Below are 21,929 nucleotides of genomic sequence, written 5' to 3' on the forward strand. Positions count from 1 at the left end.
TATGGCTTGAAATAAATATTGCGTACAGTGGAAAAAGTGAAGTTTTACCATTTTCTTTTTAACACAGCTTATAAAAATATTCTTAAGTTAACCGACAGCAGGTGTAAAATTCGAAAATAGTTGAACATAATACTGGGTCAGTCCCTATACCCTAGTGTTGTCATGTTTTATCATACCAATTATCAGAGTATTTTCATCAAGTGTCTGCTTTGACACTTCAAAACACATTCTGCTATACCACCACAGGAGAAAACTACATTCCCAATTCCCAATGCTAACAGTTTTGTGGTCTCAGTAATTTCAGCACTTGTATTAAGGTAAAGGGTACCACAGCATCATCTATAATCAAGAAGAGTTCCACTCAAGACTTTTTTACTTGGGTAATCTCCCTTCTTTATAGGAGATGAAGAAACCAAAAGGAGTTTTTTCTGGCTAAGAGTAACTTCCCCTGCCTAGTAATTATTTAAGATCCTCAGTTTGACCCCTGCAACTTTTTATTGTTTTTTTCTTTCAATTTTCTTTTTTTCAAACATTCAAATTTCAAACAACCATAATACCGTAAAATGCACCGGAACACATGATCTTTATTGAATACTTCTTTTGAAAAGGACCTTAACAAATATTTATTTTACAATAAATGAAATAGGAACAATACAGTTTTATTTGTTGGTACCTTTTATCTTAATGTATATTTCTAATCACAGAGGCAAGGCAAAAGACCAACCCCCACCCCTTTGCTTTTAACTTATATAAGATACCCATGTTGCTCCGGATGGGCTGGGGTTAGTCTGTGCCTTGCCCATGTGTTTCTGATGATGAAGAGATTTTCATGAACCAGTACTTTCAGTTCTTTAATAAACGTTTATTTCTAAAGATAAAGAGTTCTTCATGAATCTAAGTCCTGGTTTCTTCAGAGGTACCATAAAAAGACAACTAACATACAAATATGGAGGGATAGCCAAGCCTTTTATTCTTATTTTACGTTTTTGATATAAAACCTAACAAGGGACTATCCTCTGATAATTCATACAACATCAGCTAATCCACTGAAGTGCTGGGAGGTTGTCGACACACCAACAAACCTCATCAACACCTACGGCAGGTATACTGTGTCTGCGTGATCTTTCCGTACTTTAAATGGTCTCTATAAAATGGGTAAAAATATGGAAAGAAAATAAATTAAAATATACAACCGAAAATGCAAAAGTTATAAATCTACCTTCCAATTTCCGAGTAGCCGCTGATCAATTTTTTTTCCGAAAAAAGGAAGATATCATTTAGAACTTTTCAAGAGTTATCTACTGCACAACATGTTTAATTAATTAAATTAGAGGAAACAAAATTACAAGCTGTATACACTTATGGTCAAGGGCAAAAGGTTTGTTTTCATTTGGTAGTGACCACTGGTTCAGTCAATAATGTTTTTACTTTCTGACATGGAGTTTTTTCGAACTAATACCTTAATGATGGGTAAACTAATGAATGAGTTCACTGTTGCTACCGACAACAAATGTTTCACTGTTGCTAACGACAACAGTTGTCGTTACTATGGTGACTAGGATGACATCACACACATTTGTCGTCACAAGCTACGCCCCATGACACACACCCTCTGGCAAAGATTACAGGTGTTTTCGACATCTATGACTCAATCTGTAGAGAAATCAAAAGAAATGTTAAGGACAAAACCTTCAAAATTATTTCCATCAAAGTGCTTTTTTATAGTTTATCCTGGTGCTATATAAAATATTAACAACTTTTCAAAGGTAGAAAAATCACACTGAATTGAGTGACTTTAGGCGATGAATTTGTCAATGACTTAATTTATCAATGACTTAATTTATCAATTTACCTTTCTCTTATTCTTGAAATAGTCGTCACTTTTACATATCATTTTATACTCTTGAAATATGTTTTAGCAGTTTTCACCAAACACCAAACAATTTGTATTTTTATTGTCACTATTTTAAATTTGAATAGTATCAAAAAAACATGCAAGTTCACAAAATCGCAATTAAAATGCAGAATCTGTAGAAAGTCTGATGCATGATGAAAATGATGTTATTGTGAGGAACAACAATAAAGAAAAAAGTAGTTCAAAATTAATTTCACCGGTCACCAAACACTAAACAACACAGCAAGAAGGTTTAACTCACTCACCCCTAAAATTGCATAATGAACTACATATTCAAAAGAGTTTGAATGTGTCTTCAGGGGTGGATGAGTTAACAGGATATCCCATTACAAATTGTAGGGGGAGAGAAAGTCTCTGGATTAATTAATTAACATTATGAATCAAAATGTAACATGCAAAGTGTCATAGTCCTAGCATGCTAGCACTGAGCCTTGGAAGATAAGGTAGTAACCAAAATTAATTACTCAAAAATACTCTTGATTTTGTCTGCAATAAAAATAAAAACATGCACACATATTACAACAACAACCCACCCCACTACAGTGAAATATTACAGCAACCCACCCCACTACAGTGAAATATTATAACAACCCATCCCACTACAGTGAAATGTTACAGCAATCCACCCCACTACAGTGAAATGATACAACAACCCACCCCACTACAGTGAATTATTACAACAACCCACCCCACTACAGTGAGATATTACAACAACCCACCTCAGTACAGTGAAATATTACAGCAACCCACCCCACTACAGTGAAATATTACAGCAACCCACCCCACTACAGTGAAATATTACAACAACTCACCCCACTACAGTGAAATATTACAACAACCAACCCCACTGCTATCATAATATATTATAACCCCCTGCCCCTACTTTTGAAAAATATTTTACAACCCATCCTGCTACAGTGAAATGATACACCTCATCCTAAGTAGTGTTGTTACAACATACCCAGCTAAATTGTGTTATTACAACCTACCGTTCTAAAGTGAGTTTTCATGACGTATTCTGCTAAATTGAGTTATTACAAACTACCCTGTCGCAGTGTGTCATCACAACTTACCCTGCTACAGTGTGTTATCACAACCTACCCTGCTACAGTGTGTTATCACATCATACCCTGCTTAAGTGAAATGTTACAACCCATCCAGCTACATTGTAATGTTACAAATCACCCCTCAAAAGTGAAATGTTGCAACCTGCCTCACTACAGGGGAATCTAATTTAGTACTTTGTTATAGTAAATAGTTTACAATACTAAAGTTCTGATGAGTGAAGTTCCATTGAACAACTGAACCATTAATGGAGAGCATGAAGAGCTACCTGTCCATGTAGGCTGTATCTATACCAATGACATGCTACAATCACGTGACTGTATGATGAGCTACCTGTCCATGTAGGCTGTATTTATACCAATGACATGCTACGATCACGTGACTGTTTGATGGCAGGCATCTGTAATGATGAGAGAAGTGTATGCATGCTCTAGTGATAAATAGGTCACCGCACAACAAATCTAGGTCATCACACAACAACCAATGGTCACCTGTTGACCTCCTAGGCTATGACCTTGACCCGATGACCTCTATTCCTCCTCTGCGGCGACCTCAGTTTCAGGTGCGGGTTCAGGTGCGGCTTCGGGATTTTCCTCCGATTGTTCCATTGTCTCCAAGAGGATATCTTCATCCTTCTTACCAATTGCCAGTTCAGCTTCTATTTTTTTGGCTTTTGTTTCGAAATAATCTACCCTGGTACCGTATGTTCTAAGGTCAGTGTGTCTCTCGTATTTGCTGTACATCTGAACTTTGGGCTGTTTAGTGTTTAATTCCAGAATCACACAAGTTAGACATCCATTTCCATTAGGTTTTCAATTCATCAGTTTCATGAAAAAAGCCATATTGCAAGGTTTGAATATCAATATTGTTCACAATGAAAGAAAAGTCAGGAAGACACTCCACATTAATACAAGTGATTATTTTTGTTTTTGTTGAAATTCACGTCGAGAAGAATGTCCGAAGTAGCACAAAAACGGCGAAAGATCCATACGATCAGTTGTAGGATGTATGGTGCAGGAACCGAACCAGAATAGTGGCCGAAAGTGCAGGTTTCATAGTCGTATAAATCGGCATCATCAGAGTGTGTAGGTTATAGATGTGCCCATACATGGATGCAGAGTGAGAGGAAAGAAAAAGGATACAAGTTATATATCATATATATAATATACACATACACTACGGTACACTTTCCTACCTGTTTAAACAAGTTTTTCCTTTCATCAAAAGTTCGTCTATCCACATTACGTTCAAATTTACTCGCTACTTGTATCTTTGGCTGGAAAGATTTAAATGTCATCCAATTTTGTAGTATGGCTAAATCACATATTTTTTTGCATGACCATAATTAGAAATGAAATGTCAAGTTCGATTCACAAACATCTCATAAAAGAACTACCCTGGTAACAATTTTCTTTTCATTGTCCTAAATGATTTCACGTGTATCAAAACTATGCGCTTACTTGTCAAAACAATGCTACTGAGATTAGATAATTATCGTGGAATTTGTGGACCTTGTGTAAAAATATCACAGAAACTTAGCAACATGTAGATTTTTTTCATACATAGTTTGAAATTCTTAACAAAATGATCCCACAAACTTTTAAACAATAAACTGTATACCGAGAAATATTGGCCCGGTCAAACTTTCACCCTCCATCAGAATAGTTCGTATTTGCCCAGTGTTCATCTTGCCTTTACATTTACCTTAATTACTATGTTTTGTTGGTTACTAGTGTTCACTGTAATAATATATATATATATGCCCTCGTTATTATTATACTCCGCCCGATACAGCGGGGTGCTCCGATTAACTAAATGGAGGAATCTACAACACCAGCCAACCAACCAACCAACCAGCCAACCAACCAACCAACCAACCAACCAGCCAACCAACCAACTATGGCAGACTAAAAAGGCGAAAATTAAACAGCAGCCAAAATGTCCCAGTATGTAGTATCACTGACCTCACACAGATTGTTTAACCTTTAACCTTGTTAAGACTTTAACCTGAACCCTCTGTCCCCTATGAATGTGATGATGTCCATCACAACACCACATTGGCACAGTCCACTTATGAATGAGAGTGGACAAAGGTTGCTTATGAAGGACAAACTTACGGGAGCACTGGTGTATTTTTCTGCCAATGGATCAAATCTGAAACAGATAAGGTTAAAGTTCAAAAACTGATTGAAATTTTTCAAATAACATCTTTTTTTATTTGAACCAAATTCGTGGTTAAGTTCAAATGAACTAGTTCAAATAAGAATTGTAAGTAATATCATCACTTTAATTTTCTAATCAAATTCATAAATGGTCCATGAAGATATCTCTTTTTTCTGAAAGACCGAATAGAAATTTTATTTTCTGAATATCCTGTTTAAATCTCATAGAGTTTAAATTGCAATAAAGATGTAAATAATGAGGATAGGAGGAAGGGGGGTCATTTTAAAAGTGTTATATGTAATCTACTTACGAGTCATCAACCTGGACAGCCCTCTTTTTTCTGTAATAATTAGAGACAGACACAATATTCTATTAAAATATGTATGACATACAGGTCATGAGAAAAATAAGTTATGATCAAAGGGTTGATAATTCAAATTCCAAATAGTTTAAAGCTTGCATTGAGATGGTTTTATAGAAAAAAGGAAAATATTACAGATATTTTTATTTTGCAATCAAATTTGGCAGTCCCTGATCCAATGAAGCACAAGGGATAATTCACTTACCCCTTGTTCATCTGTCTAGCTCTCTCAGCCAGTTCAATCATCTAAAAAAAATATCCACAATGAAACATTACAAAAAAACAAATGAAATTGATGATTAGAAATAATGAGGAAAAAATCTAACATAGTACTGCTAGTGTTTTAGACGTCATACTGCTAGTGTCTTAGACGTCATACTGCTAGTGTCTTAGATGTTAGACGTCATACTGCTAGTGTTTTAGACGTCATACTACTAGTGTTTTAGACGTCATACTGCTAGTGTCTTAGACGTCATACTGCTAGTGTCTTAGACGTCATACTGCTAGTGTTTTAGACGTCATACTGCTAGTGTTTTAGACGTCATACTGCAAGTGTTTTAGACATCATACTGCTAGTGTTTTAGACGTCATACTGCTAGTGTCTTAGATGTCATACTGCTAGTGTCTTAGACGTCATACTGCTTAAGTCTTAGACATCATACTGCTAGTGTTTTAGATGTCATACTGCTAGTTTCTCAGACAGAAGTCATGCTTCTAGTGTCTCAGACAGAAGTCATACTTCTAGTGTCTCAGACAGAAGTCATACTGCTAGTGTCTCAGACAGAAGTCATACTGCTAGTGTCTCAGACAAAAGTCATACTTCTAGTATCTCAGACAGAACTCATACTTCTAGTGTCTCAGACAGAAGTCATACTGCTAGTGTCTCAGACAGAAGTCATACTGCTAGTGTCTCAGACAGAAGTCATACTGCTAGTATCTCAGACAGGAGTCATACTACTAGTGTCTCAGGCATAAGTCATACTTCTAGTGTCTCAGACAGAAGTCATACTTCTAGTGTCTCAGACAGACGTCATACTAGTGGTGTCTCAGACAGACATAGATCTACTACTGGGTGGATTGGTAGAGTGGTTAATAATCTGGACTTCCACCTATTCAAGAGAGGTGGCACTATATATGATGCCGTTGGAAGCACGGTACTACTACGAACAGAACACAATACATCTCCAGCACACACACAGGCATACATACATAGGGAGATATTGGCATAGGACTTGTAATTAGTACCTGATAAGGCAGCTCCTGCAATTTCCTCAAAATTCTATAGATTAATGTACAAATGTATATGTTAATTGTATTGATCGTATAAATTGCATATCTATGTACCGGTACTATAAAGCGCTTTGAAGTAGCTTGTTCTAGCTAGATAGGGAGCTATATCGAATGTTGTATATTTATTTCTTTATTTATTACTGATGTCTCGCTCTCAGATGTAATACTACTGTTGTTTCAGACACACATAGGTATATCCCGTTGTCTCAGACTTACATCATATTGCTGGCTCTTGAAGCGCTCCTCCAACTCATACTTCTCGTTGGCGAGGTTCTTGATCTTGTTGTGAAACTCAGTTGCCTTCTCCATGAGGGAGGCCAAGTCCAGTCCGTCCACAGACAGTGGCTGGATACGCTGGGCAAGGATGGCCCGTTTCTCCTCCTCCAACTGCTCTTTGGACTTAGCCATGTCCTTACTCGCCTCCTCCTGGGAACGAATACCATAATTACAGTGTACAGAAGAATACCACAATTACAGTGTACAGAAAATACCACTATTACAGTTTACAGAGGAATATTTACATTTAACTAGCGCGCACCATTCAGTTTGTCTGTGACACATGTGGCAGTTATACCAGTTGGTCTGCCACATCTATGCAGTTTATTGCTTAAATACCACAACTACAGTGTACAGACAAATACCATTATAACAGTGAACATAATACAACAATTACAGTGTACAGAATACAACAATTACAGTGTACAGAAAATACCACAATTTCAGTGTACAGAAAATACCACAATTACAGTGTACAGAGAATACCACAATTACAGTGAACAGATAATACCACAATTACAGTGTACAGACGAATACAATGTACCACAATTACAGTGTACAGACAAATACCATAATAAAAGTGTACACAACACAACAATTACAGTGTACGGAATACAACAATTACAGTGTACAGAAAATACCACAATTACAGTGTACAGAATACCACAATTACAATGTACACAATACAACAATTACAGTGTACGGAATACAACAATTACAGTGTACAGAATACCACAATAACAGTGCATCATAAGGTATCAATGGGTTAAATGGATTTTATTCGTTGCCAATCAAACAAACAGGTGAGGTTTACTGTTCCTCATAACTCACCAAATTGGAGGCTCCCTTCTTTGTGATGACAAAGTTAGGTGTCTTGGACATCTTCTTTCTCTCCTCCATTTCCTTCAGCTTAATTTTCTTGGCCTCAATCCTCTTCCTCTCCTCCTCCTGTTTCTTTCGCTTCCTCTCCTCCTGTGGGGTAAACACAAATAAATCAAACACCCCCACATCAACCTGTCCTATTTCATCTCATTTATATTCTTTCAGTACCGTAAAAGTTTGGACATGTATGGTTAAGTGTTCAGTTTCCCCTTCTGTAGTCAACTGTACAGTCAAAAGTATCTTACAAGTTCTCAAAATGGGTGATAGCAGGTTGTACGTGTCTTGTTCTTTCAGAGAGGAAAAAATTGCAAAGAAAAGTAAGGTTTCCTGAGACAGAAACAGGATCTATAAATGTTCCCTAATTAGTTTTCTTTTTAATAATTCATCAACTCAGAAGAATTTCTCACTGACATTTCCTATAATTTTCTCATTCGCTCAGTCATGATTACTAGTTACAGCATATTTGAACTTATTATACTGAATAATAAATATATATATATATCAGACATTCAAATTATAACTAAATTTATAGCATTATAATGTAATATCTAACACTGTATGGCGTTGTCCTTCCATATTCAGAAGGCATTCACGTAGACTGTAAATGCCATGGCCCACATGATGATAGTATAACTAGTAATGTTGACCCACTGACCCGCCGTGGAAGATGGCTAAGCTATTCATTGTACAGGTATACAGGATACATACACAAGTTTTAATTAAATGCATATTTTGATTTCTACAACATAGAAATACTCTAAAAAATGTAGATATCACCATCGAACTGTATAGATATGGCATTTACAGTCTAGATGAATGAAAGAGATTTTCAGGCAACAGGCTAGCACACCTATTTGCCCTAAAAGCTGTGTCATTCATACAGATTGTAAATGCCATATCACCACTTTTCAATGTCAATTAGTCACTTGTTATCATATTTTTTTCACACAGGGTAACAGTTTCAAATAATTTCCCACTGACCTCCTCAGCCTTGCGGCGTTTATCCTCCTCCTTCCTAACCTCCAACAGCCTTCTATCTTCCTCTATCCGCTCTTGCTTCCGTGATTCCTTTAATGTAACGCATACAAATAAATAGCATTTGTTTTCATGGACTGATATGCAAAAATGTTTTCTTTGAAGAATTCAGTCAGGAGAAAGTAGAATTTTATCTTTGTTGTAACCACAGAATTATAAACCAGTCAAAAATTAACAAGAAAATGGTGGGGGCATAAAAAAGAAATGTCAAAATTTCTTTGCTGTTTTTATGACAATAAAAGGATAACTCCACTGTATTTTTAGATGTGTGACGGTATATTGTGGTTATACTGTCGCAAATTGATTATTAAAAGTTTGATGGCTAGTACGGTATATACACTGTCACTTTCATCAGACAAATGACCAGTGAAGCATATGCACACAAAGGTGTAAAATGTGTACGAGTTGTCCACAAATCGATGTCGATTTGGCTATGCTGTAAGCAAACATATACAGCAATTATTATATATGTACCGAAATGACTCGATTCAGCTACGCTTCGTTTAATACTTGGTCATAGATGTGCGAGAGTCTATGAGCCCCCTCATCTCGATTTAGAACTGGTCCACTGCGGCGTATCCAGATGGCTTCCTTTATCTGCCACTTGAACAGATTGCTCTCTCTGTCCAATACTTTGCAAAAAATTGCAAATTGAGCATTACTTATGTTAACTATTAAAAGACAGTAGGGTTATCCCCTTTCAAATTCATATAAATTGAAAAAGTAAAAAAAAAATCCCAACACTTTTAAGAGATTGTGAGGAACGTTTTCTCTGCCATGGACTGGTGACATCAGGATCATTCCATGTGAGTCAGAATTACAATGAGCTCCAGCTATTGTTCATGACACCATTATCAGTTTCATGACGTGTCTTGGATTAGTCTGGGTCTAAGTGTTATGTTGGGAATTGCTTTAAAAGTTCACGATTGCTAATCACTATTCCTCATAAGATTAATGATTGATTGATCATTAAATGATTATAAGAATAAACAGAGAGGCTTGATACTTTTTAACTATCTAGCTATAGGCAGAAATGTTGTTGGATGCAGTTAATGGTAAAAAATATTTGTATAATCAGTTTTCTCATCTGCTCCAAATCTAAATGAAAGTTTCCAAGTTATGGTCAAACCATGGTTGATCATAGAAAATGGTGATCATTAAGTCAGAGTAGGAGGTAAAATCATTTGTTAGATCAATTAATTTACATAACACTACTTTTGATTTCTGTACTGCTAGCACCACTCACCCTCTTCTGGCGAAGTTGTTCCAGATCGTCAGCCTCCTTCTCGCGCTGTTCCCGCCTCATCTCTTCGTACTCTGCAATCTCACTTTCCACCTTCTCCTTCTTCTTCCTGGCGGCCTCCTGCACACAACACAAATGATGCAGAGTAAAACACAAGTCTTGTAGGTAACAGTGTGTGACAATCAAATAATGAATGTATTGAGTTACCATATACCATAATCTCTGACTCTAAGTAGGGAGTGGGCTTATTACAGGACAATGAAATAGTATTTGTTTACGTTACTACTGAACTGTAATAGATAGGGGTGGGTTAATTAACTGGCATGGGTTTATTGCCACATAAATACGGTATATTTTGGAATCGCCTGCATTTGTACTGAATACCCTAACATTGAAAATGTGCCATACTACAAGTTTTGACTTTGAAAAGTTCACACACTTAAACGACCTGAAGTTAGCAGGCTTGACCTACATTTTGACCATATATATATGACCTTTATTTCATTGTTGAGAACTCAACAGTTTTAAACAGATATTTGATGTCACAAAAATATGATGTCTTGCAAACTTATGCAACCATTAACTCATTCATCCCTGAAGAGTTCAAGACACATTTGAACTCCTCCAATTCAAAGGTTGGAATAGTTCATTATGAAATTTCAGGGGTGAATGAGTTAAAACACCTTACTGTCTGGCATAACCCAGCCAAGGAATTTAGGTTTGGGTATGTAAGTAGGTCAATAGATTTCGTTTATCTGACCCCAAAACATTTTGGCAGAAAATATCAATGACATTTTTGAGGTTGCGCCGTTTTTCCTGGGTTGGTTGTGTTATGCCAAACATACAAAATTTTTACTTAGGCCTTACCTCCATTGCTAATTTGGCTTCATTTCCATCCCCAGATCTGTAACACAAAGAGATGACAAATAAAACACCGGACACATATCTCTGATACAGTAAAACATTTTTTATGTGATAATATTCTTGAATAGTTTCATGTGCAAATCAAAATTTCTAAAGGACAGTAAATAACTCTACAGGCAGCAGGTGTAAGTAAGAGGTTTGCAGTATGATAGTATATGATACAACTTCTGTAGGACTGAAGGTGCCTGGTGTAAGTAAGAGGTTTGCAGTATGATAGTATATGATACAACTTCTGTAGGACTGAAGGAGGAGCATGTTAAAGATCATTACAGCAAGGATTACTACAGCATGTGGTTACCTACAAAACTATGACCCACATTGTATAGTTGGTAATTCACAGTGGATTTCGCTATGTTGAAGGTCATCAAAAATAGCAAGAAATAAAATACCCAGCAGATATTAATACCATGCGTTATGAACTCCGAACTCCTTGAAAATGTCACGATAGAAAAAGTCGATTTACCTATTTTTTTTACTAAACACTTGTAAAATTAATCCCATTAACCAAATACGAAAGGACCCTATTAAGTGGATTATTTTATCAGGGCCTGTTGCGTGAAATGTTCTTCCGTACCTCTTCTATCTTGCTACAGCTATATAATCTAAATGAAGATTTTACAATATTGTACCCTTTTATCCCTTTACCCAACTGTTATCCCCCTTTTTGTAAGGAGTTCCCTTACCTTTAAATTATCTCTCTTCTTTTAAAAGAAATTGTGCATGCTAAGCATTCTTAAAAACAACACCTTCACCAACACAGACACAACATTAGCTAATTGAAAAAAATCCTCTGACTAAAATATCAAAACCCAGAGATTCGTCACATTATTCAGACAGTTAGCTAACCTGAGATATCAAGTGTTATTATTCTACAGAAGTTCTATATATCTCACTTTATTTGGTTTCTCAGTTTTTTGGGATAGTAAATGAATTATCCATCTTCACATACAGTTTTAATATAAGTTTCTACCCCTTTTTTGGCTTGCTTAATTATTGCAAAATGATGATCATTTTGTTCAGCAGAAGAAATCACAAAAATAAATTGTTCACAGACATAGAGACTGATAACAGACACTTTACAATGGCATAAGTTTAACTTGGTCTTTCAGACCAGGTCAGCTAAAAATTGGTAAATAAACCAAAATTATTTGGTTTTACTTGACCACAAAAGCATTACATTCTTTGTTCATGTAGAAAGAAAAGACAATTAAAACATTGAACAATTACAATTCAGTAGATCATGAATGTAACACAGACAATTGTCCAGTTTGTAATTTATAAAGTCATGTACATAAAATCTTGACTTTAATCATTCTCATACATGCATCTTCTCTACTCCACACAAATTCTCTTAAATAACTGTCATGTTTGATAACCTACAGATGCTTGACATAAAAAGACATTGAAAGGGAGACTATAAGATTAACTCCCTTTAGCAAAATAAATGCAAATGCTGTATATATATATCCACCAATAAGCCCATGCCTGTTGATAAGCCCACCCATATCTATTACAGTTCAGTAGTTATGACAACGAATGCAATTTCATTGTCCTGTAATAAACCCACTCCCTAATTTTAGCCAGAAAATTTGTGGTGGCACCCCTTGGCTTAGATTGAAGGATAACTATGGTAATTAACAAACAAAATCTCCAAAAAACCACTAAAGCTCATGAACTATTTCAAGGTCATAGAACGAATTTAATAATGTCACCAGATAAAAGTTCAAGGTCTTCTAATATCAATGCATGTAGGTATAAGATGTTCTAGCTATTATCACTCAAACACAAATCCTTCGAAAACAAGATAATCAACAACAACACCCTGCAAAACACCTTTGCTACTAGCATTAGCTATGATCTTTACCCTTAACCTCTGTAGTTTAAGAAGAATGGCATTAGATTGTAACCTTTGGTAAACGTATACACACTTTAGTTGCCATTTTAATTCAAATTTCACATTAATTTTTTCATGCCAAATTCAAATTATTTTTGTTTCTAACAGCCCTTTCAACCCTTAATCTTAAATCTTTGCCATTTGATTTCATATCATTCTTTTCATAAATTTGTAAATTCTGTTTCTTGAAACTAAAAACATTCTTACATAGCCCGAGATATTTGTGTTGTAATGGTTAACACTCATATATATTTGAGTAAATTAAATATCAAACTTGTATAGGTACTGAAAACTGTGCAAAACTAACTACTGAAAAACATCTACACATGAATATATATCTTACTTGACACAACACACTTTCATCCTCATTTCTCGTTACAGAATTGTTGGGTAACAAGAAATTAAAGTCTCAAGGGAAATGTCACAAAGGGTTGCCATTTAGATTTAAGACAGACCGAAACAGAATCCAAAGTTCCCTGTAACCAAGAAAGCATGCAAAACCTATCTACAGGAAATCGAGACAATCTTTTTGTAAACATTCTCTGTCAGAAAGATCTGTACTGACCACACAAATCAATCAGCTACCAAAGGAAGTCTATCTGGTCATGACTTACTAGAATTTACAAACCAATCAAACGTCGGGTCAATTTCTAACGGCAACCAATCACAACTTGTGAACAATCTGTTTTTCATGACTTACTTAACAACGACCTTTGACTCCTCCACAGGTGTCTGCCTAGAAACCACATAATGATATCATGGCCAACCATACATAGTGATACAGTATCTCGACTAACCATGTATGGAGACATTTATCATGAAACCCAATGAAAATATTGATAATTTCAAGAACTGTAAAGTCAAATGTAAGTAAATAATGCACAATAAAATCATGAAGCTACTTCTAACATAAAAAATAAATACTTAAAATATTATATAATTTCATTACATTTATAATAGAAAAGAGGCAATTTTTAAATTTAATATTCTTTTAATTAATTTCTAAGCTAACTAGCACACAACAAATACTTACTTCATGTAAACAACAAATATTAAAATGTTTTTACCTTTAAACAACATTCATGTCTGGAAATTACTATCAGGTGACATGAAAGGGGTTCTCTCCTAAAACACACACACTATCAGTGGTTCATGTTGAACCATAATTAGATGTACTACCACATGTTTCAACACATGTGTGCAGGCTACTGTAATCAAATGAAATGTGACACTGAGTCTTACAGTAAAATATTCGGTGAACAATAATTGCCTTACATATAATTGTATAAAAAAAAACACGCTTTTGGATAATATTTTTCACCATTGAAAATGTTGAAATTTAATTTATTTTTTAAATCCTTCATTGGACCGAGATGATTAATCAAACAAATTAATGAATTTACTACCTACCAATTTTGTCACATTTCATTATCAACCCGTCTCTAAACTCTACAGCTAAAGTGAAGATGATGAAGAATGTTCTAACAAGGCACTGGACCATTCTATTTGAGAATTAGATCTACTGTTTTGTGGCCTACTTACAAGCCCCTGCTTCGCGATCTAGCATAAAATGAACTTGATAACTGATAATTAACACAAACGATACACTGACAGATTTGTTCATATATCTTGGTAAAAGGCCATCAATGTCTTGCATCAGCAACTTAACAGTTCGTAAATATTTTTTGCAGATTGTGGCTCAGATTGTTCAAACTCTTTTTCATTCTAGCGGCTATAATTCCATGTTAATTTTTAACTGACTAGAAGTATTGATAAAAACAGGTTTTTCAGTTGTTTTGCGATTGAATATTGTTAGTAAAAACGAATTGAGACTAAGTGTATGTTAATTTTCTTTTCTAAAGGAAAATCTACAAAAAAGTACTATTTTCCAAACAGTTGCCATGACAGCACTCACTCGACTGGAGGTTGTTCAGTGGGCTCCTCAGTGGGACTGCACAGTATATAACCAAACATATATCATATCACACTTACTACTTACTGGAAATATGAAATATTTACATTTTTATTTGTTTATACTGGGGATGAAATAATACAAACTGGCATAGGTTTTTGAATTCTATTAAGATTTCCATTCAAGTGAAAAGTCACTTTTAAGTAGCAAATTTTTGACAACGAGTTATCCCCCTTCTTTAGTATATAAAGACTAGAAGCTCAGTGTTTTTTACAGGTTTGAAACGAATGGGGACATTAGTAGTGTGATACGTGTATAGGCAAAATATATAGAAATTTATATGGGTGATGTATACACCATACGCCCCTTCTAAAAAACACTGGTCAAGCTGCATGTGAAAATATGTTGTTAAAAAATATACTGAATTATACAAGATTCTTTTCATATTATCTAAATACAGACTTCAAACAAGAATCCGGTTCTATCCCAACACATTTTTATTGTTCATTAATGGTAAAACAAGTGTATATTTCATTTGCTGATACAAAGTTGAACTAATTTCTCGAAATCATAGATGGTTAATTAAATTAATAGATAAAATATGAAAATCATAATATTTTGATTTTTCCTATCTCAGAAAAATTAAATCAACAGATCTGTTACACAACGATGAATAAAAAATATCATATTGTAATGTATTAAAACCATTATTACCTCCTGTTGAGGGCTATATATAATCCTATAATGCCATCAACAGAGTCAACAGTTCAGCAGTAAATCATTAAACTTTCCCAAGTACTTATTAAAACATAATTTGGCCGCCACATTGACAAATGAAAACAACATTAACATACTGTAAATTAGGACAGTTTTTGTCATAGTTCAACAATTTTTGCCTTTCAGGTTGAATTCATTATAAGCGGGAGCAACAGTAATCAACATAGTTATCAAATGTCAAGTGTGAGATTAAAATTCGGAAAATACAAATTTTACCAGCATAGGGCAAAACTTTGACAGGACAAAAGTTTTCCAGTATACAGTACAAATTAAGCTACCTGTACATGAATTTACATCAAAGAAATAAAATGTATTGTAGAGCATGGGCTTGTTTTTGAACATTACTATCGGTATATCACATTTTCAAAACACAGATATTTGAGCTGAATTTTACAATTTCATCATATCATTCAAATGAAAAATTTGAATATACTGTATTTTCATTTTACTCTCAGAACATTTAAGTTTTAAGTTAAAATTCTTGGTTAATTTAAAAAAGCTTAGTGTAGCTGAATTAAGAGAGCAAAAAATTTGCTGCTAATCATTAAAATAAGGTTAAATCTAGGAGCGGTATAACTGTTGAGTTAGCTAGGAACACAATGGAGACCATGGAACACTTTTTACTGGTATAATTTTCACATTACCGTAATAAATGTACAAAGTACACTGGTGACATGAAAGCTTATTGTTGGATGGGGCTCTTACCATTAAACATTTTTAAAAAGTGAAAAAACAAAGGTTTTGGTGATCGTTCATATAAAACGTATATTTTCCTTATCAATCGAAATGTCGTTTTCAGCAGCTGAAACCCACTTTCTGTCAGACAGGTAGCTGGACTATATTCAAAGTGCATGAAAAGTTCCCTAAGCACCACTATCCAAAAACATCTAGAAGATCTGTGATGATAGCTGCTGGCTTTTTGAGAGCAATATATGAGTGTTTAATTTATATTTAATATTTAGTTGGATAATTTTTTCTCAATATTTTTTTTACAGTACAGACATTTAATCACAATTTTGGACCACACACAAAAACTAACCAAAAGTACATTTGAGGATTTTTAATGAACACACAACTGCTCATTTGCTTACATGGTAGCGATGTGCCTGTATGTTACAAGAGTAAATATTGTTATTAACTCATTCACTCCTGTAATTTCATAATGAACTATTCCAACCTTTGAACTTGAAGAGTTTAAATGTGTCTTCAGGGGTGAATGAGTTAAGTGTGGGTATCAGACACTGGACAGAAGTTAACTACAATAGTGACTGAAGTTGGAAACAATCTTGAACTTTTTTTATTTCAGTTCTCGGGGAAGCATGTGACGTAATTAGGTACTTATTACAACAAATACGGTAATGATTTTTGAAACTGTATTAATACTTATGTTACCTTGAGTTAAAACATTTTAGAGAATGAATTTGTAAATCAGTAAAATTCTTCCATGGTTTACAATTGTGTTCCCTTACCTGAAAACAAAAGCGGCCACAACAATGACAAGAATATTATAAAAAGCTGAGTTATTGAAAATTGTAATTTCATAAATGCTGCAAAAAAATCCTGATTAATTTGACTACAGCAAAATTATACCATGAAACAAACAGAAATATTTCTGAAAAGAACAAAGTCTTTTAAATCTAAAAACAGATTTAGTCAGTTCAGACAGTCCCTTACCTCATTCACCCCTGAACTTTAATAATGAACTTTTCCAGAGTTGGAAGAGTTCAAATGTGTGTTCAGGGGTGATTCTGAAAGAATCTAGTAAATTTCAAGACCTCCCTTGAAGTTCAGTTACAAGAACAAATTATCTAAATATGAATGGCCAAATCATAATCATGAAAATACTTGCAATGATAAAACATCACACGTTTACTTTTTTAAATCAGTCCCAGGTATTCTAAAAACTTTCAAAATAATACTCATGCTGGAAATATTTTTCTAGAATGTTTTTGCTCTGTGGCTGTTGTCAAAAATGTGTACACACTTAACACCAGGATGGCAATGTAGCCAGGATAGAATTGTAATCACACTATTACATGTATTTAGGGCATTCAGGAGTGAAATGTTAATGAAGAGATGTTTTTTTCTTCTAATTTAAATGTTGTAATTCTGTAAGAAATTAACACATGATTTCCCTACAAAAGGACAATTTTCTAGAAGAATTTCTTTCAGATAGGTCATAGAAATTGCAACAAATTAAAATCACACCAAAAAAAAAGAAATTGTGAAGGGAGTTATTTCCCTTTGACCAATAGACTTGGCTGTCTGAAGATCAAAATCTTTTTTGGGTTAAAAACATCAAACTACTACATAGCTATAAATACAACAACTTACGTTTCTTGGGTCTCTTCTCTGTAAGCAAAAATTTAAAAAGTAAAGCTCTGTTTTACGCATGTTCAAAGAAGATGTAAATTATTTTACATCCCCAAAGATAAATCTCGCACTAGAGACAGGGAATTCAAATTGACGAATATACCGCGTAGATCAATGGGCTCAGTTGTCGGTACAGTTCTACATAAGCAATTATCGACAATCTGTAATTCTATTCATACTCCTTGTAATCTGTCATGGTAATAATGAAAGTAGAAATGATGAGCAACAACACCACTGCATGATAATGTGATGGTAATAGTTTAATGAATACAATATTTACATTCCGAGGTGATTACAGTGTGTTTCGGCATGTACTGGACAAAATATCCCTCATTTATATATTAGACTTCTGTTACAGGCCATTCCTGAACTTCCATCTGTTTTCTTTCTTAGCATGTTCAAATCACAATCATATGAATGCCTATGAAATTAAAAGATTATTTATTTTATTTTGGATATCCCAAGGTGAAAACCCATACTACATACTACTGAAACAAATTACTTTTTCTATATTTTGCAATAGCTTAGGGAGAAATTAACCATGGCATTTAAATTTCTCATAAGATTGAGCATGGAGAAAATCGTAGCTTTTCTTTCTTTTCCATTTAAAAAGATATATAAATGGGAGAGCAACAATTCTGAAGCCTGGGCCTATACTCATGAAACCATTCCAATGCTCAGATTCTGATTTTATGCTCAAGCCCATTTTTTTTTATCCAGTGATGAATTCATTAAATTCTACATATTGTCAATGATTAACCAGATACCTTTATTCAGTATTTACACATGAACTTGTGGCTATGTCACATGATTTAAATGAGATACAAAATATTTAGATTGAGCACAGAGTCCATGCTTGGGCATGAGAATGTTTTCATGTCTAATGAATACAGACCCTGGTTTCCAATAAGTATGCTCTTATTATTTCATAGTTGCTGACATGCTTTGGCCTCAGCTTGGCAAGCTGTCATAAGCATACAATTTGTTTATTAATTGATGGATCGTTTAATTAAGTCTTAGAAGTATGGCAATTCTTATAGAGTGTCTAATCTGAAAATCATAACCGTTTATTTTAGTCAATGACAATACATCTGAAGGTAACGGGTACCATTGCATCAATTATTACCACAAAGAAGAGTTCCACTCTGAGTTTGGTTGACTTGGAGTAATCTCCCCTGTATGTAGAAGATGAAGCAACCAAAAGAGTTTTTCTTGTTTCCTATGTCAAGTTATGTATCTTTCAAATGATCTTTTTTTAAACATATACTTTGCAGATAATGAATTGGACACTCAATATATATGATACTGTTCATTTATAATTCCTGTATGGCAACTCTGATAAAGTGTAGACTTTGCAATGTAAGGGTTCTGAGTTCAACCCATTGCAGCTTATAACCTTCAAATTTTGAACAATTACAATTCTGTAAAATGCATCGCAACATATATTTTTTATGGAAGACATCTTTTTAGGAGAGTTTTGATAAATATTTCCCACTAGTGACAGTGGTAATATTATGATTCAACTTGTTGGTACCTTTTAACTTCATATACAAATCGAGCTAATATAAATGCAAATGCCGTTGGTATTAAGTACTCTTTATATGAGATAATATCTCATGCATCAACAATATCTTCATATTACTTCCCAATTGTGTTTTAGTTGATTTAGCAGTCAGTTGTGGTAGTCTTGCTATGCCCAGTAATATTGCACATCAATATTTGAACATATTTCAAGTAGTAGCCTTGCTCAAGTTCAATTTCTTTGATTTTTTTAAAGAATTAAGTCACATGTAACTTGGTCCAAAGATTCTAAACCCAAGCTATAATATAAAATAAAAAAGTGGAAGCTTAAAACTAGCACTTGATTTTTCAGATCTAAAGCATTAACAAGATTAGGGGAAATGTCATGTTAGGGGAAATATGGGAGTACCTTTTAAGAATATTTTTCTTATCAGAATCAGAATATTAAAATTACATTTAGATAGAATAAACATTCCTCTTAATAATTTAAACATTTCTTTTGTTTTTATTTTCTACAAGAATATTGTTTCCTTTCGTATGCAGTGTACATTTTGTGACTGAAAAATACCTATTGTGGTATAATTTAGCAAACAGATAAGATTGTGAGAATATTTATGGTTTAACAGGAAATGATATTTACTGTGAAACTTACCTTGGTTCATCGTCGTAATCCATGGTGAGAGTTAAATGTTACACAAACTGCAACAAAAACAAACAAGTTTAAATGAAAATGGTCCTGCTAACATTTGAACAACAAATTTGGGTATGGATTACATTTCTTGATGGAACACAATTTCTGGGAATTTTTAAATGTAGGAGAATTTATTGTTCTGATAGATTTTCCCCAAAACTTCTCACCTTACCTGCAGATTCTTATATTTCTAATCAAGGTGTGATAAGGAGAAATAAGCATGGACAAAAAACCCATAGTATAAAACTATTCTCTATGTAGGAAAGCTTTCTTTTTTTCTCCAACATTTGTGCGTTTTAAACCAGATCAGTTTATAAAGAAATTTAAAATAAAGAAATTTGTTATTAAAACGTTATGTACATTTATAGGATATTCAAATCCTCATCCCAACAGGAATACAAGACTGTATAATTTAAGGCATATTTTTTTTGAAAATAAGATATTATAACCTGTTACCTAACAGGGAGTGCTTGAACAACAGGGGGAATAACTCTGCTAGCCTCATCTTGTGATAATACACTGCAGATGGAGTAGACTTACAACTTCAGAGATTCTATGTAAAGTAATACTGTGCACAATAGATTTGACATTATTTTAGAACCTAATGCTTCACATCACAAGGAAAACTTAAAGAAATAAAAACACATTTTTATGGTACCAGGTATTCAAAATATCTTTTCTTGGTGGATTGCAAAATTTCTCTTTGTAGAAAACAACTTCTTGTTTCCTTTCTATCTTACTTAACTGATTTTATGTTATTTTTGTAATTACATAATGTATGTAATAAACATCAGAGAAATATTAAGTCCATAATGTCGATTTGGAATTTGCAGGGAAATGTAACCTGCTTGAAAGTAATCTGGGATGTTGACTGACTTGATCCAGCTGATAAGTAATGGAGAGACGTGGTGTGTATGACTAACTGTCTGGTAATCTGACCTTAACCTGCTTAACAGGTTCCACTTGTTGATTATGACATAATTTCTGATGAACGAGAAAAAAAGAGTTGCTTTATGTTAAAAAAACTGGAGAGTGATGTTCTGAATTAGTGTTACAAACACAATACACACTATGTGCCTGGAACATACACTTATGTTACAATACTATACACAATGCAGCAAGGAGACAAACATAAATAGTAGGGGGTGGGGATGGGGGATGGGAATGGAGCCAGAGGGTATCTTAGGGAGGAGAGAGCCTAACTAAGGAGACAGACATAAATAGTAGGGGGTGGGGATGGGGGATGGGGAGGAGCCAGAGGGTAGCTTAGGGAGGAGAGGGCTTAACTTATAAAACTATATAATATTATACCGATTTAAAAGATATATTTATTTTTTATATATTTCCAAAAATATCTCTTGGGGATAACCTGATCCATCCTACACGGTTTGGTCTCATCTGGAATCCCCTTTATTTCCCACCTAGGACCCCTCTCCTATCAAACAAACATCTTTTGAGACAGACCAGAGCCCATGCATGAAAACTAACCTGAAAGGGGCTCTTTATTAAGACAACAAAACACAGGCTGTGGTAGTTACTGTAAAGGAGACAAAGTTGTCGGACACATTAACAGGGAGAATTAAGAGTAATAATAAATATTATTATTA

General features: G+C 34.3%; 1 protein-coding gene across 8 annotated transcripts in view; it reads right to left on the minus strand.

The window, feature by feature from the left end:
- Window positions 1-915: 915 nt before the first annotated feature.
- Window positions 916-21,929, minus strand: part of LOC110448434 (troponin T, skeletal muscle-like) — a 37,676-nt gene continuing 16,662 nt past the window's right edge. For 3 of the 8 annotated variants that reach the window (XM_021494671.1, XM_021494667.1, XM_021494669.1), the window contains exons 2-13: window positions 20,284-20,330; window positions 18,072-18,089; window positions 11,098-11,134; window positions 10,234-10,350; window positions 8,934-9,020; window positions 7,902-8,042; window positions 7,011-7,220; window positions 5,710-5,750; window positions 5,454-5,483; window positions 5,098-5,134; window positions 3,472-3,735; window positions 916-1,653 (exon numbers count right to left, since the gene is read on the minus strand). In XM_021494671.1, the coding sequence (XP_021350346.1) occupies window positions 3,511-3,735; window positions 5,098-5,134; window positions 5,454-5,483; window positions 5,710-5,750; window positions 7,011-7,220; window positions 7,902-8,042; window positions 8,934-9,020; window positions 10,234-10,350; window positions 11,098-11,134; window positions 18,072-18,089; window positions 20,284-20,306 (966 nt within the window). In that variant the 5' untranslated portion in view covers window positions 20,307-20,330 and the 3' untranslated portion in view covers window positions 916-1,653; window positions 3,472-3,510. Of the gene's footprint in view, window positions 1,654-3,471; window positions 3,736-5,097; window positions 5,135-5,453; window positions 5,484-5,709; window positions 5,751-7,010; window positions 7,221-7,901; window positions 8,043-8,933; window positions 9,021-10,233; window positions 10,351-11,097; window positions 11,135-18,071; window positions 18,090-20,283; window positions 20,331-21,810; window positions 21,860-21,929 lie in introns of all 8 variants that reach the window. The other 5 variants (XM_021494675.1, XM_021494672.1, XM_021494673.1 and 2 more) reach the window with 3 other exon arrangements.

Source organism: Mizuhopecten yessoensis, unplaced genomic scaffold, assembly GCF_002113885.1.
Source record: "Mizuhopecten yessoensis strain PY_sf001 unplaced genomic scaffold, ASM211388v2 scaffold4033, whole genome shotgun sequence".
Lineage (NCBI taxonomy): Eukaryota > Metazoa > Mollusca > Bivalvia > Pectinida > Pectinidae > Mizuhopecten > Mizuhopecten yessoensis.